Genomic DNA, 24694 nt, shown 5'->3' with positions numbered 1-24694 from the left:
TCAATAAAACTATATTTTAGAAATAATAATAATAAATAAAATGCTTTGCAGAGTTATCAGAAAGGAAGGAGGATACGCTGGAACCCAGCAAATTCACAGGTACATATCTTCCAGGGTATTTATCTCTCTACCCTGGAACACAAAAGCGTGGAAGAAATTTAAACATGACAATTGTTGAGAAACAATGCAGAGAATCTTTGCATTAAACATTAAAATAAAAAACATGTGGTCTTACATACAACTGGCATATTCCACATCTCAGATGTACTCTTGGTGCCAACAGGGTTGCTACCCAAACGTTAGGGAATTTGGCTCCTTATTTGGGAAATCCCATCTCTGCCAAAGGGAGAAAGACAGGAGGCAAATCTTTTTGTGATTTTTTTTAAAAAGTCATTTATTTAGTATGCGCCACTTTTAGCCAAAAATACATAGCGTCCATATAGGTCCATTTAATGGAGCATCTGATTATACTTTAAATTTATTTGCTTTCATGAAAGTGTTAGTAAATAACGCAGAACTTAATTGGGCAGCTTTTGTAAATGGATTTGCTTTGGTTGAATTTACAACCTGTCTTAAGTCAGAGAATATCATCTAGAGCCCAAGTCAAGAACTTCCATTAAAAAAACAAAAAAAAACAAAAACACACTAAAGTAATTTGCATTATAATGTAAGCCTTAAATTCCAACCAGTTCTCTTAAGGCAGTGGTTCTCAACCTTCCTAATGCCGTGACCCTTTAATACAGTTCCTCATGTTGTGGTGACTCCCAACCATAAAATTATTTTCGTTGCTACTTCATAACTGTAATTTTGCTACTGTTATGAATCGTAATGTAAATATCTGATATGCAGGATGTATTTTCATTGTTACAAATTGAACATAATTAAAGCATAGTGATTAATCATAAAAACAATATGTAATTCTATATGTGTTTTCCGATGGTCTTAGGCGACCCCTGTGAAAGGGTCGTTCGACACCCAAAGGGGTCGCGACCCACCAGTTGAGAACCACTGTCTTAAGGGATCCTGAGACCTAAAGCTGACCTGTCTGTGATGTCTTCTGATATATTTTCTGTACATTGTGCAGAAAAACAAAAAGAAACAGCTTTTAATGTAAAAGTCTTTATTTTCTCACTGATGAAATACCAGGAAAAGCGTTTAGAATTTATAAAAATGATGTGGTATTGTGTCTTCTCTAACTTGCCCTTTTTGTTTAATATTAGGTTTCTAAGATTCACCCCAGTAGTTGCATCTAGCAGCTATGATGAGACCACCATATATTTGGCCATTCTCATGTCCACAGATATTTAGTAGGTTGTTTCCAGTTGCTGTGTGATAAACAATACATGCTATAAAGAGTGACCATTCTCTTACCTTCTGGTGTGCTTGTGCCAGAGTTCAAAAATTTCAAATGTGTTGGTAACTCCCTACATACACATAACGTAAAACCGTTTCAAAAGGGGGAGAAGCATTTGCCCCTATTCTCTTTAGGGGAATCTGTGAGCCCCGAGTCAGTGTCACCGCTCCCCTCTGGTGCTCACCGGTGGCCAGGCTCACTTTTCTGCACTTGTGTCCATGGCGCAGATGGAGAATGGCAGGGAACAAGATGCTAAATGCAGATAATAATAACAACAACATCAACAACTTCCCCTCGGTAAAGCTGTACTTTCATCCTTATAGAAGAATCAGAAAATCTTCAAAAGTAAAGAAGAAATGTCAGATCATTTCTAACATCTCCATACAAAGATCGTTCAGTTTTTGTTCGGATGCTTCCATACATATGTGTGGCTTTCTTTTTATGGGACAGTTATAATCCTGTTGAGATGAGTTACTCAGCTTGATCTTGGGCACTTTGGTATAGAGAACAATGTACTGGCTGAACCTCAGTTTTTTGCAAAGACTCAATCTTAAAACATCCTCTGCCCTCCACCACCCCTCACCCACCAAGGTCCCCTTGTGATCTTCACTGTAGCTTCTAGAAGGTTCCACCGTCTTCATCTGTATCCCTGTCGACAACACTTCCTGCTGACCTGCTCCATTCTGTTGTGTGGATGGATGTTCTCTTCAGGGCTCTGATGGTCAGTTCTTTTTCATTGGACAGGGCTTCTTCCCTGCCTTCCTTAAGCACGTTCCCCACCTCAGCCTGTCCTCAACCTCATCCCAGCACTGCTTCCTGCACAGCCTCCTGGCTGGAGGGCCTTCTTCTCCAAACCCTGGACTGCCCCAGGGCTCACCCTCGGACCCTTTCTCTGACCTCTGCTCCACAACGCGCCTAGCCATCTCTGCACTCTCTGCCTCTAGCCACGACCTTTCCTTGACCGCAGGGCTCAGATGTCCAGATGTCTCCCTGGACTTAAAAAATCCCTAGCCCATAATTTCGATCCCCTTTTGCTACCCAGCCTGCTTTCCCACCTCTCAGAGACCAGCTACACCCTCTCCACTGGGAGCTGACAACCCGTCCTCTCCGCAGCCCTCCTCTCTGTAAAAGCTAGGGAATATGGCATGACTAACACCTAAGGCAACTTGACAGAAACGATGCGTAGACACCACACAGGGCATTTCCTGGCATGGACCAGTCTTTGCTAGTAGTGACAGGCCTTGACTTTCCGTGAGGACCTGCTGGCTGCTTTATGTGTGTGTGTGTGTGTGTGCGCGTGCGTGGTAATGACCCTGGGACAGGGTCGCCCCATTTTATAGGTGAGGAGCGCAAGCATCAGTGTGAGTCAGTAGTTGCCCAGAGGCAAACAACTAGTGCGGCAGCGAGCAGGAATTTGAACCTAAGCCCCTGACCCCAGGGCCTTGGCTCCTTGGCCACTTTCTAAATGTTTGCTTTCATTCCATATCATCATTCCTTAGCCCTCCCTGCTAGAGCTCGTAACAGGCACTAAGTAACTGTTACTACACAGCAGCTTACTGAATGACTCATCTACTGGTAAACGTGTGAATCCCCACTGGGCTTTTTATGGTGAATTTAGGCATACTTGCCCAATGGTTTGTTGAATCTATAGTTAAATAAATTTATTAAAAGAGTAATTAAATGAAAAGAGCAAAACATTTTGAAAAAAGTTATGAAAGGTATTTTGAACTTTGGGAATGCCTAACCTGACCTTGATTGTTTGCATTTACAAAATGCAAACTTATTTTCAATGAAGTATCTAGCCCATCTCTACTTAAGATTTATGTATATTATTCTAGATAATACTGTGCTCATCATGTAGTTCTGGTTACCATCATAAAATGTGGAGTTAAAATAGGACCCTTATTGTCTTGCAGAGATGAGTGCTGTGAGAGTTAACATAAAACGATTTTAAAATGGGACCCAGAGGTTAAACTGGAGTCTTAACATTCATAAACTGCATAGCTTTCTGAGAAGTTTCTTTGAAAATACCCATTGCACAATGACTTTTAAATTCACATTGTATGACTGCCATCTTACCCCAGCGCAGCCAGAACTGTCAGCCTGAAAAGGGTCGAATGACCCTCACCAAACATAAACCATAGTTTAGAAAATTGCAATGCGATGAGGTTGTCCTTAAGCTTTTAGCAATGTTTTCCTAATTACAAAATTACAGTACTGTATTGCTGTTCTCAGACAAGGAAAGCATGGTAGAATTTTGAACGAGGACTATTGGGAAGCTGGTTGTTGCTAGGGAATGGAGGATCCTTTTGTGGGCCTTTTCCATCTTCTCAGGGCCAGGGAAGAACACTGATTATTAGTGCTTTCTAAAAGTCTCAGGCCCGAGTGGCTCAGTTGGTTAGAGTGTCCTATGCACTGAAAGGTCGTGGCTTCAATCCCCAGGCGGGGGATGTGTGGGAGAAAACCAATCGATGTTTCACTCTCATATCAATGTTTCTCTCTCTCTCCCTCTCCCTTCCTCTTTCTCTCAAATCTAAAAGCATGTCCTTGGGTGAGGATTTAAAAAATGAATAAAAGTTTTATTTGGCTAGTTGGATACAGTGCAAATATGTAAAACTCAATAGTTTTATATCAGTGTCAGCCATAAATGTTGTTTTGACCATTAATGCTTTGATACAAATAATAACAAGAAAAAATTACCTATGATTTAAAAGTACTTGGGTATCCAGTTCAAAATGAAGCAGAGTAAAGTAACTTTCAGGATGAAAGGTTTATCTCAATGGGATGATAAAGAAATACCTCTCGCAGTAGAAGAATCTATAATAATAAAAGCATAATATGCTAATTAGACTGGACATCCTTCCAGATGAAGCCAGGGCTGTGAGGGAAGCCTGGGTCCTAGGTGCCTACAGGCAGCCGGAGGGAAGCCGGTGCCGGCAGCCAGGGGAAGGAAGGCCTACTCTTGCACGAATTTCATGCATTGGGCCTCTAGCTTAAATAGAATTGTAAAACAGAAACTGACCATCAGCCTCACACTAACTGGCAAAGCCCTTAAAGGCACAGTAATGTATTCAGGAACACAAGAATGCTTACAATCACCACTATATCCGTCATTATTCTGTAAGTCCTGGCCAATGTTGTAAAACAAGAACAATTACAGAATATAAATATTGGAAGGGAAGAGACAGATTTTTCATTTTTATGTGTAGTGATTGTATAACTAGAAAATTCAAGACATTTTAAGTAATAAAAGTTTTGGTTGGCTAGTTGGATACAATGTAAATATGTAAAAATCAATAGTTTTATATCAGCAATAAAGTCTGATGCTGTCATATGGAAAACATCCTATTTTTATGTGTCCCCAAGACTATAAATACCTAGGAATAAATGTAACAACAAATGAGCATATAGAAAGAAAGCTATATAAGTTTATTGAAAGACACAGAGCAAGACCAAATCAGTGGTGAAACACACACCATGTCTTTGGATGGGAATAATCAGCGTTAAACAATCATTATTCCTCTGTCTAACATGTAAATAACTATAAAATTACTATACTGGACCATGCCATACTATACTATGCTGTGCTATTCAGTACTATACTATTATATAGTTGCCATAGAAGGTATGGAGGGAGATAAGTTTCCTGGTTAAGTTAATAATATTTGTCTAGATTCTAGAAGAATAAATTTATGAGGATAAACAAGGGAAAATTTTTTTAAATAAATAATAATAGATAATTTATCTAACTCTAGATATCAAAAGAAGATCATACTGCCATAGTAGTAAAGAGGAACACACACAAAAACTGATGCCAAAAGAACACCCCAGCCCGGCTGGTGTAGCTCAGTAGTTGAGCATCAACTCATGCACCAAGAGGTCACAAGTTCTATTCCCAGGCAGGGCATATGCCTGAGTTGCTGGCTCATTCCACAGTAGGGGGCATGCAGGAAGCAGTCAATCAATGTTGTTTCTCTCTGATTTATGTTTCTATCACTCTCCCTCTCCCTTCCTCTCTCTCTAAAATCAATAAAACATATTAAAAACAAAAAACACCCTAGAGTGTATAGACTATTTCATTATATGTAGAAATTAATAATTTGATACAGATGACATTTCAGATCAGTGGCAATGGATGGACTAACGATTAAATGGTGTTCAGACATTTGGCTATTAATTTTAAAACAAACTTAAGAGTCATGTATCACAATATATTCAGAATAGAGAGAGATTAAATTTTTAATGTGAAATTAAAACTTGGAGCTGCCAGAAAAAAGTAAAAAAAAAGTTTAGTATTACTTTATAACGGATTTATGTGGTATATGGATAGGTGTTCATGAAATATAAAGTAAAAGAAATCAAGTTGCAAAACAAGGTTTATAATACATTTCTCATTTTAAAAATATGTAGTAAATATGTACTAGACTCAATGAAAAAGCATGCAAGAAGTATATCAAATGATTACTTATATTTATCTGTGGGAAATCGTGACTTTCTACTTTATTTATTTATTTGGTATTCTATAAATTTTCAGTTAGTGTGTGTTACTTTTGTTTAAAAAAAAAAAAGGGAAAATTGATGTGAACAGTCTGAACTAGTGTGACACGCAGTGCGGGAGGAGCACTGGAGGCGGAGTGCGCAGGCTGAGCACATGAGTGTGGATGGAAGCGTGTTGGTGGGTTCGGGGGACGGTTTTACTGGAATGGGAGACGTGGGAAGATGGGTTTCACGGTTCCGTGAGGTCATTTTGAAGGGGAATAAATGATAACCTGAGATGTTATGCTTTCAATTGCTGGTGGAGATCAATTGACAGCTTTTAAGGAATGGTTCCAGGAAGGCTCTCTTGAGATATCGTTTGAGGCTAGCCTTGAAGAACACTGAAGCAGCAGCCGGTGAGGCAGGGCCGAGGTGGGAGAGAGGTCGTCAGCACGGGTCTGGCAGAGAAGACAGATGCGAGTTACTCTCCACGCCCTTCAGGGTCATGGGGGGAGTCAGTATGGTTTCTAATCTGTGAGGACGTCTAGAGTGATTATGTAAAGAGTTGTTACCGGGACTCCACTTATAAATGGTGTTTCTTCCGGAACCACCACCACCACCACCCCCCCCCCCCCATCAGATGGGTCCTTCCCTGAGGAGAGTGAGTGAGGGGGAGGAGAGGAGTGGGACTCCCTCCCCAGGATAGGGATCCATCAGCAGTTAGAGATGCGGCCGCTGCACCCCCTCTGGGCATGTCCAGCGGCGAGATCTCACTGGCGAGTGGAAAAGCAGGTTGTTGAATTCTGAGCACAGTCTAACACATTTCAAACACACAGAGCAACACTCTACTTCATTTATGTCTTTTACACATGTGGAAGCGTGACCCAGATCAGCACCAGGTTAATCCGAGCTGATGGCTGTGGGAAGGCGGGAGGAAGCTGGGCTGGGGCCATGCCTGGGAGACTGTGGCTCTGCGCTGTTTCACTTCTTTGGTGGCAAAATATTAGTGTTTGCTAGTTATGCATGGGGGTGGGGCGGCGGGGAGAAGGGACTCTGGGTCTGTGATTTAGGAGGTGGCGGAGGCAGAGCCATCGATGGGCAGTGGTCATTGGTATATGGCCAGGTCTCCACTTGGTGTAGGGCTAAGTCTGGATGTCAATAGCTCCGTTTGGTGGGTCAGGGCATTCGGTTACTTCCTAGCAGGAGTGATGGTTTGCATATAGCTACCCACACCCTCGCATTTCCCTTGGGATGAGCAGTGGGGACGTGGACAGCAGCTGGCCTGGGTGATCAGGCCGACGCAGCCAGGACGAGGCTTGCTCTCTGCAAGCCGAGTTGAGAGAAATGAGCGAGGCCGTGAGATTTCTCGGGGTGCCCCTGGTTCCGGCTTTCAGGGAACGTGAGGATGGCTTCCTCACCCTCTGAGTGCTCCTGTGCCACCCTGAGACGTTCAGTTACATTCTAAAACGTGAGTTTTGTTTTGAATGTTCAAGCGTTGAGCACACAAACCTCCCGAATTTCAAACCCCAGGGATCTGAGTCCCTTGTTTTGATTCCCAGCCCCATCTTTGTTTAGTCCTTTTGTTCTGTGTGTTATAAAGTCACATGAATGTTTTGGTTGACAGTGTATTGTTTGTGGTTTTTAGGGTCAGATAATACTGTAATGATATAACTTCTAAAAATATTTAAAATGATGGAAATATTTACATATATATATATATATATATATATATATATATATATATATATATATATTCCTGCCCCCCCCCCTTCAAAAACCATTTCTTTGTTTACGACACATTCACGAAGGAGGTAGAGGTTAGACTGTGGACAGATCTGGAGCCCGGTGAACAGGACACCTGCAGCCCTGCGCATGCGTCCTGTGCCGCTGCAATCTGGCACACGTGCTGGTCCTGCCGTCTTGATTCAGTTCTGTCTGGAGCTTGTGGTCAGACACTCAGTTCCCTTCCTGGCACAGCTTTGAGGCACCAATTAGCGTTATGGCCACATCTCAGCCTTCAAAAGTGCAGCGTCTTCCTCAGCCAAACTGAGCAAGCCTCACATCTTTTCTAAATAAAATACGTAACCTTGCCTCCAGTCCCAGAGTGACTGTTGTTCAGAGAAGGAAAGCACTGGGTCATGTTCAAATAATGAAAGGATAGAAATGGAAAATGCTATCATGTTTCTAAGTAGGCTCTAGTTTTACCAATGAGTCAGTTAGGATGATGTTCACTGACAAGTCAGAGCATCGGTGAAAAAAAGGTGACCCAAAGCAAATAGAAGTTTATTTCTCTGTCACATCAAAGAAACCCACAGTAGGCAGCCTGGGCTGGTACGGCACCGCCTCGATTATCAGGAGCTCTATGCTGCCTAGTCGTCCAGGATGGTTGCACAAGCCCCAGCCATCACATGTGAATCCCAGCCAGCAGAAAGGGGGAAGAAATACATTCTCCCTTTTCAGGAGCCTTCCTCGAACTCCCATACAAAACTTCTGCTTATATCTTATTAATAACACTAGGGGCCCAGTGCATGAATTCGTGCACCTTTAAAGGAACTGTGGGCTGTGAGGCTGCGGTAGGCATAGGGGTGGGTCTCGGCCCATCTTCTGCGCCCTGCCCGGCCCCTCCCGCCGAGGCCCCTGGTCACCTGTCTGTTGGCAGCCCACTCCCACCGCCACCGCTCTCGCACACTGACGGCGCCAGCCCAGCTCGCACCCGCTGATGGTGCGGAGTGATTAGGGCCGGCGCCAGCAGTGGGTGCGAGCCACGGCTGCTGCCTTGATCGCCCCTCAGGAGCAGGGGGAGGTGGAGAAGCCCTGAAGGGCAATCGGGACTGGCAGCCAACGCTTGCACCTGCTAACGGCACCAAGCGATCAGGGCCGGCACCGGCAGCAGATGTGAGCTCTGGGCAGGACCACGGTGCACAGGAGCAAATAATTTTCAGCAACCACCAGAGGCTCACCCCGGTGACAGCGACCAGCGCCCTGCCTTGGTCTGGTGCCCCCACTCACCTGCTCCACCATCCCACTGTGGCCAATGCCTGCCATGTTCCGCACTCTGCCGCCTGCTGCCGACGCCCGTCATGTTCCACATGCACCCCCTGGTGGTCAGCACACATCATAGTGACTGGTTGTTCGGTTGTTCAGTTCCGCCGTTTGGTCTATTGGCATATTAGCTTTTTATTATATAGGATTTTTCACATGGCCATACCTGGCTGCAGGAGAAGTTAAGACATTTTCGGATTCTACTAGGTCTCCTTCAAATAGAAAAGCAAATTGCTAATCCACCATCAGCATGACATAGTCTGGTGGGTTTCCCAGACACAGACTTGAGTTAATGCCAGGTGATCCATGTCACTGTCTGTATTTCCTTTTGACATTATCTGCCAGGTGGCCAGGCAGGGATTAGGAGAGAAGACCTAAAATATTATTTTTAAAATGTTAATGTTCTGGGGCTATGCTCCACATTGGGTGAATTGAAAGGATCAGGATACAAGAGTGTCTAGACTAGAGCATGCCACGCATTCTATTGAAGATAAAAGCGTGGAGGTAGAGATGCTGTCTTTGTGGGAACAGCCCATGACTCCTTCAGGAATCCATCTCAAAACTTCAAGCCACGTGGACATCATGTTTCTTGTTTTTGTTTTTTGGTGTGGGTTTTTTTGGTTGATTTCTGAGAGGGAGGGAGGGGGAGAGAGAGATAGCAACATCAATGATGAGAGAGAATCATTGATCGGCTGCCTCCTGCACGCCCCAACCTGGAGATCGAGCCCGCAACCTGGGCATGTGCCCGACCCAGGAATCGAACCATGATCTCCTGGTTCCTAGGTGAACACTCAACCACTGAGCCATGTCAGCCGGGCTGGACATCATGTTTTAATGCTTACCTTTTGCCAGTATGAAGAACGTAATAATAAAATATTTGTATATATTTAGCATATATAATACAGATACTCATATTTTTATCTGCTGCTTTACCCAAGTTGCACCCCTTCTAGATTAAGGCCAGACCGGGGAAGTGCCAAGAGGAGGGGAGAGAAAGATGGCAAATTGAGGGTTTGTTCTTTGTTCAAACAAAATGAGAATCACATCAAACTTTGGTTTCAGCGCCTTCTGGGCTAAGGATGGGGTAGAGGTGAGAATGTGAGAATTATTCCTGTCTCCGTGTTGCCTTTTCCTTATGAAATGTTCAACAGGACATCTCCAGGGCATCACTCCTCTGTCAACTTGTAGAGAGCTAGCCAGGGACACAGATTCCACTGGAAATGGTGAAAAGGGCCTAATTTGTTTTCTTCTCATCATATTTCCCGGTAATGTGTCTGGGGTCCTTGGAGCATATCCTCACGAATTAGGAGGAACTGCACATTGATTTGGTGACACACAAATGGGTCTCTACCTTCAATTCGAAAATCCCTGCTTTGCCTGCTGTATTTAGTCAATATATCATAGAATCTGCCTACTTTCGTGTTTAAAAGTTTTCCTTTAGTCTGTCCTAATTTCTTCTATAATCGAAGTTGCCAAACTAGGAATGTTGGTATTTTTCATTTGTTTTCAGACTCATAACCAGACTTTCACTTGCTACATTTTTTACACTTGCAGAAACAGCTATTATAGACTCTTTGATGTTTTTCTTTTCCTGGGAACCTTTCAGATAATATATTTGCATATGACGTTTACACTTTCTTCCTGCCTGGTTTTATTTTCATAAACTATTCAATAAAAAAAAAAAAAAGCAACGTTCTATTTCATCTTGTTTCAAGTTAAGGCGTGTTCGTAGCAGAGCTTTTCAGAATTTGTTTGTTTCACGGTGTCTCTGAGTGTCCAGTTCTCAGGGGCTACACGAGAACAGCTCTGCCCCGTGCAGTCATCCAAAATTCCAGGCCTTGAGCCAGAACGAGGGGACGACCATGTGTTTTCTCAAAACGGAAGGGTTAAAACCCAGGCCATGGCAATCCCATTGCACAGATGCTCGTGAGCCCTACAAGAAGATGGGAACTATTTGGATCAAGGATTCGGGAATTTAATTCGGTTGGATTTCTTAAGGGAGGTAAAAATAACATGTATAATTCAATTTTCATGTAAACATTTTTTTCCAAAATTAAATTTCGCCTTGGCCAAAATTATTTTACAAAACAAGATGATTAATGATGGTTCCAAATAATGTGAACCAGTGTCTGTAACTAATTAACTCTGTGAAGGAAGAAAATCCTGGGTCCTGACACCAAAACACATCTATATGGCATTGCTGGCATTTTCAAGGGTTTTATTACTGCCAAGAACATATGGTTCCAGTGGAGCCGTGTCCTTTTTATACTCTGCTTATCTTTTCTTTCTCTTTGTGCAAACAAATCCCCAAAAACTTTCTCATGTGTCCTCTATGACTACCAAACTTCCCCTAGTAGCTACAAACATCGCCATCCACAAAAAAATAAGAGGAAGGGACACATGCTACTGTTAATATTGGGGTTGTTTTTTAATGGTTTCTTCTTTATGTCTTCCAATATGTGCCCACTTTATCTGTGTACTCTAAGACATTTAATAAATTTGACCCTAAGACATTTAATAAAATCAGAGATCATAGATTAAGTAAACAAATCCAAAACAGCAAGGGGGATTTAATTTTTTTAAAAAATTTTATAGACTTACGATGAATTGGAGCCTCAAAATTAATGTTCTAAATCAATTTCACTGTGTTTTTTTCCAGCTGGAGTAATAAGACTTAGTTTCCCTTGTAATTATTTTAATGATTCATCCTGGTTTACTTAGTCTCCTGCTAGTAAATGGAAAAGAAATACTTAAACTCCTCAAAGGCTGGCCCACCTTGAGCTCAAGTTCAGAATTCTTGTGCTTCTGTGACTTTGAAGTCCACTTTCCCTGAGCTTATCTGCAGACAGCTGCTGCTGGATAGACGTGTAAAACACGGGGCCGACCAGGGGCAGTATGAAGAATCTAGTTTCCGTTTCCTTCAGCATTGTTCAGTGAGCGCCCACAGTGCTCTGCATGCAGTCCAGTCCCGCATAGACCTTGCTTCTTCCCGGATAAAAGTTTTCTTTTTATTTCTGATTTGTCATGAGAAATTAAAGCACTGACCGAATGAAAACTGGTCTTATTCCTCCCTCTATTTACAAGAAATCCTTTTGAGGATTAAGTTAGCCAAATCTGCCCGGAGCAGATGTATTTCTTATCTCCACCCATTTGAAGCCGAGCTGATTGTGAGGACCAGCTCTTCTGTGAGCTCTCTCACAGTCTGTAAATTCAAGTTCGTGTCCAAAAGTAATGGGAAACGCAATGTGTTTTATATTTGCTATGTATGTGTGCTCTGTGTATCCTGGGAAGAAGAATTATTACTGCTACAGCATGGCTATGAAACCTGAAAGTTCTAATCTTCTGAGTACACGTGGGGTAGAGGGCCCCTCGGTGACCTAGCAAGCTGGAAATTCAATTTGCAATTGAATGGTGACAATATTCAGGTAGGTCAAGTGGCCAGAAACTCCCGGAAAAATTATCTTGGTGCATCAGTTTAACTTGCAGAGTCCAAAGAGCATTGTCCCCAGTGCAAAAGCAAAAGTGAGAATTTCAGATTGAAAGTATTTGCTCCCTTCTCCCCCACTGTGTGCTCACAGTGGTAACAGGACCCTGCAGCTTGGAAGAGAAAGCCAGCGAGGGAGCTGGGATGGTCACTCCCAGCCAGCGATGGGAGGGCGGCCGCCTGGCTGCAGGGGCGGGGAAGCCCCGTCCAGGGGGCTGGCTCACCCCATTGTTAGGTGCTGACGTCACTCCTGGCCCCCAGGGGCCCAATTGGTTCTCAGGAGCCCAGGCTGCAGAGCAAGGGTTCTCCACCTTCAACCTGTTTCTGCTGGTGCTGGGGCACTGCTCTTTGGTGCCTCATCTCCCAGACGTCTTTCTCTTCACCACTTTACTCTGCTGCTGACCAGGAAGGAGCACGGTGCGTCATCCCTAAAAGCATTGCTCCCAGAGGGAAAACACATTTCTGGCTTCAGTCAGAAAGAGAAAGAAAGAGGGTGTCTCATAGTGGAGAAGACTCCAGATTCATCACAGCAGTCAGAAAATAAGTGTGGCCACACCGGTCAGAGTGCAGGGAAAGAATTTAGAGCTACTGCTTGTATATCAAAATATTGAAGCCCAAGGTGTGAAGGTTTTCATTGGCAGCAAAACTTACCGAGCAGTTGAGCTGAGAAATGCCACACGGTGCGTTGATCTACTGGGAAGGCAGTGGGCGGGGCCTGGCATAGCCTGCACTTGGATGGGCCTTGCTGGCAGTCCGGCTCTGTCCCCTTAGAGCTGTGGACTTACTGAAGTGTCTAATCCTGAGCTTCGCACGCTGTGGCAGAGGACGAAGGTGCCTCCCAGTGTTGGAGGGGGACTGAGATGGGAGATCTCGTACATGCCCGGCCCAGCCAGTGTTGTGGTTTGTGATTCCATAGAAATGGGTTCGGTAAAGGCACTAAAATGAAACAGTGACACCGTTCAGGAGTAAATGTGAAACAGAATTCAGATTTACCAGCATAATGGTAAATAAGCACCAATTTTAAAACACCAAGGGGGATTCAAGCAAGAAAAAGTGCAAAAGGAAAGGTTAGAAGGATGTTCCTTTTTCATTAGGTAATTAATTAATCTTTCTCATCTTTGTCATGTTAAAAATGTACTGTTTCCTCACTAAAGACATGAGTACATAGATGATTACTTAAATGCCAAGCAAAATAATAGAGGTTCAGTAAATTGGTGAATGAGAAGAAAGGAAGTTTTTCCTCTAAATTCTGGGATGCATGTGTTTCATCAGAAGTGCTTTTGAGTAGCGCCAAGTGCACAGAGGCTGTAACAGAGAGTAGAGCTGTGGGCCCTGGGACACCCCGATGGGCGCTTCTCTCAAGGCGCGAACGTGCCCGACACATAAGCACACAGAGGAAGTTACTTCTCTCATGGCTGAGAATTTTATGAACCCATAATCTGTAGGGCCTGCCTGTATGAGGTGATGATGTTAATGCTTTTTTAAAAAATTAGCGGATCGTTGAAAACGTATGTGAGTCCTAATTGCCATGGAAAGCGTCTATGTGTACTGCAAGTGGGGGACTTGATAAAATAACTCGGTATAAAAATCACCCCTCTACCTCATCGAGGAGTTTCATTGACATCATATGTGCCTCCCAGTCGCGTGTGATTGTTGTGTGTTGTTGTTTCTGTTCAGTGTGTGCAATAGGATTCAGGGTGCCCCTGGGATCAGCATGGAAGCCCGCTGCCTGGCTGGCCAGTCGTGCTTTTCGCTCTCCGGCAGAACCCCGAGCTGTTTCCTGTGCACTTACGAACAGTGCTCGTCCACAGTGTCATCCCTCCCCATCCAGACCCACTGACACTTCCTTTCTGAGCAGATTATGAGTTTTGAAGTTTGAATCAAGCCATGCTACTATCTAGTAGCTTCTGTGCTTACACAGTAAATCAGTGTTTCCCGTTCTCATTCATGTTGTAAGTTGACTAGCGGTAGCCTCCGCCCCTTCCCCCTGCATAACAGAGATTGCCAAGACAAATAACTGTTGAGGCATGGGCAAACATTTTCTCGCAAGTCTTTCTAAAGGTCTACATTACATGCTTTTCAGGAATGCTAAGTCATAGTTGGTGTACTTGCTTCAGGACTCAAGAGCAAGTCCATAATTAAAGTCAACATTAAATAATTCTTCAGCCTGTATCTCTTTTTAAAAGTATTGAGAGCGGCGACTACAGTAAGGAAATGCCTGCTTGTTTCAGGTCCCTAGGAAAACTTGCAGGTTTTCTATGTTGACAATTCCTAGGAAGTGCCTAGGAAGCAGAACCTGCCAGTAAGAGTGGCTTGTCCTTCTCACATCAGGACCCCCTGAGGTTCTAATACACAGATACAGGGCCCTCCTCAGTGTCACTGCCAAGCTAATACTTGTCGATGACGCCTTACTAAGCGTTCCTGACTTTCGTAATTACCGATGGCACATCCGCTTACCTTTTCCACGCTCTCTGTTGTCCTTAGCAGCAGCCTGATTATTTGAAAGCAAATAGTGTGATGATTACAGAATTGCACAGCAGTTTTCAAAGTGTAAGAATTGGCACTCACTTCTGTTCTCACATTATTTGCCTCCACATTTCCTTTGCATTTGGAAGCCACAGTTCCTGGATCTTTAATACTGCATCCTGTTTTCTTCCCTGAGTTTCTCTCTCTTTTTAAAAAATATATTTGTATTGATTTCAAAGAGGAAGGGAAAGGGGGGTGGATAGAAACATCAATGGTGAGAGAATCATTGATTGGCTGCCCCCTGCACCCACCCGCCCCCCCCTCCCCCCCCAAGTGGGGACCAACCTGGGCATGTGCAGCCGGGCTGAAGTTCTCTTTGTTACTCCTTCCCCCACCCCCAATTTGTCTCTTTTTTTTAAAATATATTTTATTCATTTTTTACAGAGAGGAAGGGAGAGAGATAGAGAGTTAGAAACATCGATGAGAGAGAAACATCGATCAGCCGCCTCCTGCACATCTCCTACTAGGGATGTGCCCGCAACCCAGGTACATGCCCTTGACCGGAATCGAACCTAGGACCTTTCAGTCCACAGGCCGACGCTCTATCCACTGAGCCAAACCGGTTTTGGCCCCAATTTGTCTCTTAAAATATGAACTTAAACTAGCTAGCTAGACATTTCAAATGGCCATTCTTTACCAAATATGACATTTATACCTTTTATTAAAACTTTTGTATTTTATGAGAAAAAGGAGACTGCTAGGGAAGTATCAGAACACTTTTACTTCTGTGTTAAATGTCTATCTACCTTCTTGCCATAGCCGGTTTGGCTCAGTGGATAGAGTGTCTGCCTGAGGACCAAAGGGTCCTGGGTTCGATTCCAGTCAAGGCCTCATACCTTGGTTGCAGGCTCCTCCCCGGCCCATCGATCTCTCACATTGATGTTTCTCTTTGTCTTTCCCTCTCTCTTCTACTTTCTCTAGAAATCAATGGAAACATATCCTCGGGTGAGGATCAACAAATGTCTGTCTATCTATCTCCATTGATGATAGCCTTTACTTTAGATCAGCGGTTCTCAGCCTGTGGGTCGCAACCCCTTTGGCGGTCGAACGACCCTTTCACAGGGGTCGCTTAAGACCATCCTGCATATCAGATATTTTACATTACGATTCATAACAGTAGCAACATTACAGTTATGACGAAGCAACGAAAATAATTTTATGGTTGGGGGTCACCACAACATGAGGAGCTGTATTTAAAGGGCCAGAAGGTTGAGAACCACTGCTTTAGATCATTATTGGCTCCGAGTCCCACTCCAATGTTTCTTCGTATCTTTGTTAATTCATTTATTTATACGTGCCAGGTGCAGTGTTGGGGACTGGAGATACAAAGATTAATAAGTTATGGTCCCTGCCCTCCAACCTACGTCTAATTAGAATGCTGCAGCTAGAAGGGATTCTGGATCCTGCCTGTCTGTCTGTCCGTCTGTGGTCCGTCTTTGATACTGACCAGCAGGACAATCAACAGTAATCCAGTACTGATGGCCTTGCCGTCTGTCTTTTCCTCTAATGGGAGCCCACTCTATACTGACCTTTGACAGAGTGAACTGAGTATTCCTCTTGTGGGTCCGCTGCCCACCACCATGCTGGTTTTCCCAGAGGCACCCTGGTGTGGGGATCGCTACTGTCAACTCCTCTAATGACATCACTAGAATTGCCCCAAATACCGTATAAAAATATCTCCTCCTACTTCTTTAAATTTTTCTACGACATTGCTTGTTCAAAGAAAACATAATAAAGGAAAAAGTGACTTGTAGCTCTATTCACTCCAAATTGAATATTTTTAAGGGAATATTTTTCAGTTTGTCAAAAGCATATCAAGAGTCATAAAATTTTTTTACATACTCTGGCCCTGTACTCTCACCCCTGGGAATCAATTCCAAGAATGTAATTTGAAAGAGGTTAAAGCTCATACGCACAGATATTTTGCAGCATTAGTTATGTTGGAAACAACCCAAACGTCCAATAACAAGGGAACAATTTGTAAATCTTGGTACATCCAACGTAACAAAATTATAAGCTGCCCCTTACAGTCATAAATTTTGAAAGTATGTAATACAGCAAGAAAACTCTGATAACTTTATTTTTTTTTTAATTTATCTTTATTGTAGAAAGTATTACAGATGTCCCCTTTGTTTATTTGGGGGGGTTTTCCCCCATTGACCCCCTCCATCTCATACCCCCGCCTCCCAAGCCTTCACCACTCTATTGTCTGTGTCTAAGGGCTATGCATATACGTTCCTCGTTCTTCGGTTAATCACTCCCCTCCCAGCCACCCCTAGCCCTGCCTTTCCTCTGAAATATGTCAGTCTGGAAAACTCTGATAATTTTAAAGTGAAGGAGCAGAATTATGAAATTATACCTACTGTATAAAAATTATGTGGCCCTATGAAATACTAAAAGGAAACCATAAAGAAGTACATCATCTGGTTGATGTATTTATCTTGGTAAAGTTTTTTTTTTTTACCACCGGTTCATGTCTCTGCTAAAAATGATGGCCTTGGTGGTACTGTCATTATATAGAGTATTTTTCATAAACTTTAGTTTCCGTTACATTCATAATACTGCTTTCCTGAAGCACGGTGCTTCTCAGATTTCAGCGGGCATTCATCTCACCCGGGGATCTGATTCTCATTCGGTGGGTCTGCAGGGGGCCTGAGAGCCTGCATTTCTCACAGAGCCCCTGTGCTGCTGGGCCTAGAGCTTCCCTTTGTGGAGGAGGACTTGGCTGCTGACCCGGTGACAACAGTGTCGTCTTGGGAGGCGATAGTAGACATGCTCTCTGCTACCTCCATGCTTGCCACAGCAACCGTTCTAGCAATTTGGGAGCAGGGAGGGGATGGCTAACGATGAGTGTTGTCGGGAAGGAAAAAATGTCTCCTTTAGCCTTCTAAGGTCTTCTGGCTGCTTTAAGAATTGACATGAGACAGTTTAATAGGAGAAAATCAAGTTTAATTTCATACGTATGGGAGCGCCGTAAGAATATGGGGCTCACAGGCAATCAGGTACCTGGCGCTCATAGGCCATTCTGAATTAAAGAGGAGAAGTGGAAGTCTGGGGCTTAGAAGAGGAAGAATTCACATGGGGGTGGAAAAGCAAGTGTTTGCGGGGCCATGCAGAGACTCTGGGGACAGGGAGGACTCTGGTCCCCAACGCTTTGAAGTCCCCCTTCCACACCCAGCTCATACTCTTCGTAAATGTCTCCAGTGACGGTGCTCCTCCTGGTTGGGCATCGACCTATGAACCAGGAGGTCATGGTTTGATTCCCGGTCAGGGCACATGCCTGGGTTGTGAGCTCCATCCCCAGTAAGGGGCATGCAGAGGCGGTCAGTCAGTGATCTCTCTCATCATTGGTGTTTCTATCTCCCTCTCCCTTCCTCTCTGATATCAATTTTAAAAATTTAAATATTCTGTACTGTATCAAGCTTGATACTCAGCCTCCTTAAGCCACCCAACTAACTTGAATTTTTTCAATCAACAGAAATGCCGGGTGGCACTGAAATATGATTGATTCTATGTATGATATAGAGTGAGAAAGGATCTGCTATGGTAATTACGCTAGCGGTGGACTTTGATACAATTTGGAACCTGATTAAAAAGTTGAAAATCCCATCTGTGTTAAGGAAAGCTCTGCTCAGAGTTACTACCCTGGGAAGAAAAATCTAGGCCTTGGCAAAGAAGTGTTAAGGCACGGTGGTGTGAAGCAGAGAGAGCCAACTTGTAGGGAATGGGAGGAAGTGGGACATTTTCTGACATGTGGGAGCAGCAGTCTACCTTTGCATATGAACACGAGACAGTGCCGGGCAGTAACCTGGAGGCGGTGGGAATTTCGGCCGTCCTTTGAATTGGGGCCACACCAATGGCTGCCAAACCCTATCCTGTTGTTTTCAGACGATAATAGCAAGTTTCCAACTTGATTCTCCACAGTAACCGAAGCCGGCTTTGGTGCTGACATTGGCATGGAGAAGTTCTTCAACATCAAGTGTCGAGCGTCCGGTCTGGTGCCCAACGTCGTGGTGCTGGTGGCAACAGTGCGCGCTCTGAAGATGCACGGGGGCGGGCCCAGTGTAAGTCGCGTCCTCCCTGCCCAGGGAGACTGGTCGTAACATGAAGATAAAGCAGAATTTAGCCCTTGAAAAACTCTAACCTGCTAATAACTCCAGATTTCTAGAATGTCTTCTTTTTCAGAAATCACCATGATAGGGCACTGAGAGTTTAGTAAGTTCTAGGAAACAGTAGCACCAGCAAGGTTATTGCTAAGCAGTGTTTCGGAAGGGAGCAGAGCGTAACCACTTTTTAGTCCTAAGATTCATATCTGAAGCTCATGTCAGCATTTTGTAACCCCATGGTGATGGGAGGCTCTGGCTCCCGAACGGAGCCCGTACGATCGACCGGTGGCTCCTGTGGGTGAGTCTGGTCCATGTCTGTACAGTTATTTGTGGGTTTTTTTTTTTTGGTTCACTGATTTAATCTAGAACTCTGTTCCTTCTGTTTCTGCTTATTTTCAGTTCACTTTGTAACTCTCTCATTTCTAAGAGAGCTTTGCTTGGAAAACAAATTCTGTTTTCACATTTTTAAAGACTTTTGATATTATATACAAAATTTACACACATCTGAAAGGAATTTTTTTTTCCATTTCCACAGACAAGGTATAAGTGTTTTTCTTTTTTCTTTTTTAAGTATTTTCAAAGGGAGAATATGAAATCTTATACTGATTAATCATTTTTGAAATAAAATAACTTGGAGTAGCTTTATCATTTATAGTGTTGATCTGTTAGACACACTGCCAACTCTGATTTCTTAGGTATACTGTGTACACAGTGATTATTACATAGCAAGACTAATGCTGTACACTGTTTAGTCGTCCTCGCTGTTTTTGTCCTAGGAGAGGCCAACATTATTTTATACCAGTTTTCAGATGAGAAAGTGGAGGTTTGAAGGGCTTAGGGAATGTTGGCAGTGACAGGGGCCAGCAGAGAGCCAAATCGGAAGCCTGGGGCTTGGATCCAAACATCCACCGTGCAGAGCTGTATGCTAACAAAGGATAAACATTTTCTGAACCCCAACCCCACTCTAAGCATTTCATTTTAGCCTAAAGCATCATCATTATTTCAAATGGAAGGTTAACATAACACATATTATAAGGTCGTAAATCCTAAAGAATTCTGATTTTGCTCAAAACACCATTTGTAGCTACCATCACTCCTTGTCTTTAGACTTTAAATCTATATACCAACTTCCATTTTCAACATCAAGTGAACTGTTTTTGCCAATATAAGATGCATTTGAAATTCCCCCTCCCTGTTTTGCACCCTGAAAATTATAGAACCAAAAGGGCTGTAATACTGGAAAGGGCTTGGAGACTGTCTTGCCTGGTTCAGTCATTGTAAAGGTAAAATTGCTGAGGCACAGAGGACTCAGTGGCCTGCTTAGTATCACATCTATTTAGGGGACTAATCAGACGTAAAAATCAAGGTCTCTTTGCTCCTGGTCCAGTGCTTTTCCACACTCTAGTCTCTGTCCTATAAACATTCTCTACATGATTTATAATCCTATTTCAGTTCGTCTTAATGCACGTGCTCATTGTTTTACAATGGTTGCATTTTCTGCTCGCCTTACTCTTCCCCTTCACTTACAGTCATGGTTTCATGCCAGTGATGATGATAACAGAGCTCAAGTCGCCGATAACGGTGGAGGGTAATAAAAGGGAAGGATCGGGAAGCCAGCGAAGCTTCGCATCACTCTCTGGAGCTTCAGGGGCACCTTCTGCGTCACTGGTTTATGAATGTCTATATGTATGTCTCCCTACTCAACTTTTAACTCCTCGAGATAAAGGACTATGTCTTCTTAATTTGAGTATCCCTAGTGCCTGGCATAGTCTGCATCCAGGAAATGTTTTCAGTAATTGGATAATAAATGAACTTTCATCTTCTTAATCCTATAGTTCCTATTATTCATCTCAGTGTCACTCCTTCTTACTTGAATCAGCTCCATGGTCATTTTTTTCTTTATCCACTATAATTTCTACTTCCTTTAGATATCATTACACAAATAACCATGGCTGTCTCTTATGTTTATTCAGCTTGGTTGTTTTCCATAGTTTGTGCAGTGGAAAATCCTGTGACCCTTGAACTTGCCCATTTTAGCCGCAATCATTTTGAATTCATATCCTGTCTTCCTAAGTGCTGAGCGTTCTTGGTGCAACATCAGAACTAGCATTCTCTTCCAGTTTCATTTGACAATTCACTCTCTAAACCCATTGTATTAAGGAGGGCTCTTTAGAACCAATAGGGTATGTATTTATATAAAAAGAGAGGTATTATAAGGAATTGGCTTCTGCCATGATGGAGGCTGACAAGTTCAAAATCTGCAGAGTGGGCCAATAGGCTGGAGATTCAGGAGAGCCAGTAGCTCAGTCCTAGTTCCAGGCTGAGGAATTCTGCTGGAGAATTCCCTCTTGCCCAATCTCCATGTTCTAATCAGACATTTCAACTGATGGGATGCGGCCCATCCACATTGTGGGGGCAATCTGCTTTCCTCCGAGTCCACTAATGTAAATGTTATGCTTATTCAAAAAACGCCCTCACAGAAATACCCCAAATAATGTCTGACCTAATATCTGGGCACCCTGTGCTCCAAGTTGCCACATAAAATTAACCATCACACCCAATATTGCTGATTTTTGGTGTATGGTGCAATGCCTAGATCTGATTTTATGTTTTCTATTAATAGCCAGGTGGCCTGGTCCTTTTTACTGAAATAGTTCCTCCTTTCTGATCTTTAAGCCTCCTTCCTCATCAATCAGTTCTCCATGCAGGTGTAGGTCTTTTTCTGGGACCTGCCTTCAATTGCACTGGTCTCCTTACATCTAATTGTGTCTGGGCTGCACTGGTAGCCTGTCGGCCAAACTTCCTCCACGCATGCCTGGCCCATGATTGGCCCTTTTCCTCCCATATGTATTGGAGGATTCGTTCAGAAAGTTCCTTGAAGAATTTGTTATGATTTTTATTGAAATGGCATTAAATCAATACATCAATTTGGGGAGATTTGACAGCTTTCCATCTAAGAACATGGGACATCTCTTCATTGATTTAGGTCTTTTTAAATGTTTTTTAATAAAGATTTATAGTGTATTTCACAAGGGTTTCTACATCCTTTTACAGATGTGTTCTTGTGCACTTTATATTTTTAAGTAGTGTAACAGGTTACTTCTGGTTTCTTACATATTACTTTTATATACAGTGACCTCTCTGATTTTTTTTTTTTTTTTTTAGTTGTAGAAGTGACATAACATTATACTAGTTTCAGGTGTGCAACATAATGATTTAATATTTGTGCACATTGCAAAGTGATCACCACAGTGAGTCTAGTTAACATTTGTTACCATATAAAGCTGCAAAAAAATTTTTCTTATGATGAGGGTTTTTAAGAATTATTCTCTCAGCAACTTTCAAGTTTGCAACACAGTATTATTAGTCATAGTCACCATGCTGTACATTACATCCTTATGACTTAAAAAAGCATCTTATTAATTATACTATTTTAGCCATAGATACTTTGAAGAGTTCTATATGGGCAATCGTATCTGAAAATAATGACAGTTCTGTTTCTTCCTTTTCAATCTTTATACTTTTTTTCTTGTCACTAACCAGGTCTTCCTAGATACAGTGCAGTATTAAATGGGAGTGGTAATATTGGCATTCTTTTCTTATTCTTGATCTGAAAGAAAATGCTTTTAATAGTTCATCACTGTGATATTTTCTGTAGATTTTTAGTATATGTTCTTTATCAGGTTGAAGAAATTACCTTTAACCCGCAGTTTGCCAAGTTTTTACACTAACTAGGTATTGAACAATTTTCTTCATCTATTGAGATGATATGTTTTTCCCTTTTAATCTATCAGTGCTGCAAATTATATTAGTTAACTTTCAAATATTACATGAACCTTTGGAGGATATGTTTAGAGAGAAGAAGAGGGGGGGAGAGAGAGAGAGAGAGAGAGAGAGAGACACATATCCATGTGTGAGAGAAACATAGATCGGTTGCCTCTCATATGTGCCCTGACTAGGGATCAAAACCGCATCGTAGGTATGTGACCTGACCAGGAATTGAACCCGAAACCTTTTTGGTGTATGGGACAATGCTTAACAACTGAGCCACCTGGCCAGGGTGACTTTGTTAGTCTTTCTAGAACCAACTTTTGGTTTAGTTGACCCTGTTGCTGGTACTTGTGTACAGCCCATTCTTCCTGCTTTTGCTCAGTGTTGGATTCTGCAGAACTGTGCATGTGTGCAAGCTCAGCAGCACTTTCCGTCCTTTTTTCAATCTAGCATTCACTCAGGGCTGGGAAAACCCATCTGAAAATACTTTGTTTTCACACACGATCCAAAAAGAATCTGATCTGTTATAGAGGTAACTTCTTTCCCAAGGATTTCAATATTCTCAAGACCTCTTCCACTGAGAGTAAGTCACCATGCCCTCAGTAAATCAAAATGTTTTCTAGGGTTTCATTGAAACCGGTAGCAGACCATTGATAAAAACCATGTGGGATTGTGGAAAAGTACAAAATTGGGTTTCAGAACCCGACTGCATTCAAGCTCCTGTTCTGCTCTGGTTTGCTCTTTAACCTTTGGCAAGACACCTGCATTCTCTCAACTTTACTTTCTTCGTCTTTACGTTGTCCTGCCAACCTAGGCCAAAATAAATAAATAAATCTTGATGGCATTGCTTTAAAATGACTTAGAAAGATGGTGTGCTTTGTAGAATTCAGGAATTGATCACATTATAGATTCCATTTTATGCTAGGATAATGGGCAACATTATGAAAGTTCTCAATATTGGCTCAAATTGGAATTGCCTGGGGGAATTTTTAAATATTACTGATCCTGGGTCCCAGCCCCAGAAATCATGCTTTAATTTGTCTGGGTGGGACCCAGGAACCATTGTTTTTAAAAAGCTTCCCACGAGAATTTATGTTCAGCCAGAACTGCCAGTTACTGGTTTAAAATGACAAAATGTACTTTTAAAGGCACCTTCCCTAAAAGTGTCTGATTTGTGTTCCTTTTGGCTCTTGATGAATTAGAGGAAGCATTATTTTTTAATGTTTTTAATTATTTGAGAGAGAAGCATCAATTGACTGCCTCCTGCATCCCCACTACTGGGGATCAAGCCGGCAACCCCCGGCATGTGCCCTGACGGGGAATCAAACCAGTGACCTCTCGGTGCACTGGACAACGCCCAACCAACTGAGCCACAGCAGCGAGGGCTAGAGTAAGCCTTTTAATGAGATTATTCTTCATTTTGTCTCATCTCAGGTAACTGCTGGTGTCCCTCTTAAGAAAGAATACACAGAGGAGGTAAGAGTGACTGCTTTAAAAGGCCACAGTGGAGAATCATTCACACCCAGTTAACCACTGGCTTGCAGTTCAGTGCAATTAGTGGATAGGTTCTCCACCCATGGCGACTTAGAAAAGTGCTTTTCTAATAATCCTAGAGGAAAGGGTTGGGGGTAGGGATACAATCCATTCAGTTAAGTCTTCAATCTTAAGAAATAATAGATATGGGCTTTATCTCCTGCTCCTTACCCCCAGTTCACGGTCTCTAGCACAGAAACAAATACACAACTTCTATCCATGTATTTAGGTGTGGGAAAAACTGACTCCTGGCTTTATGACTTGCCTGAGTTACTGGACTCTGTAGACTTTGGTTTACTGTCAACAGTACCTCTCCTCTCCTACAGGTGGCGCCAGGGGTTCGAGCAGAGGCTAGCTAGACAGCTCTCCTCACCCTCCTGGAGCCTTCTTGTCCACCAACCT

General features: G+C 42.9%; 1 protein-coding gene across 4 annotated transcripts in view; it reads left to right on the top strand.

Moving 5' to 3' along the window:
• Positions 1-24694, top strand: part of MTHFD1L (methylenetetrahydrofolate dehydrogenase (NADP+ dependent) 1 like) — a 162006-nt gene that overhangs the window by 78236 nt on the left and 59076 nt on the right. For all 4 annotated transcript variants that reach the window (XR_009453358.1, XM_059700019.1, XM_059700021.1 and 1 more), the window contains exons 21-22: positions 18807-18946; positions 24194-24235. Coding sequence is in view for 3 of the 4 variants with exons in the window: in XM_059700019.1 (XP_059556002.1) it covers positions 18807-18946; positions 24194-24235 (182 nt within the window). In the remaining variant the exon portion in view is untranslated. The remainder of the gene's footprint in view (positions 1-18806; positions 18947-24193; positions 24236-24694) is intronic.

This window comes from Myotis daubentonii, chromosome 6, assembly GCF_963259705.1.
Source record: "Myotis daubentonii chromosome 6, mMyoDau2.1, whole genome shotgun sequence".
Taxonomy (NCBI): domain Eukaryota; kingdom Metazoa; phylum Chordata; class Mammalia; order Chiroptera; family Vespertilionidae; genus Myotis; species Myotis daubentonii.
Note: the sequence above shows the minus strand (reverse complement) of the source record. Positions and strands in the feature narration are given on the sequence as shown.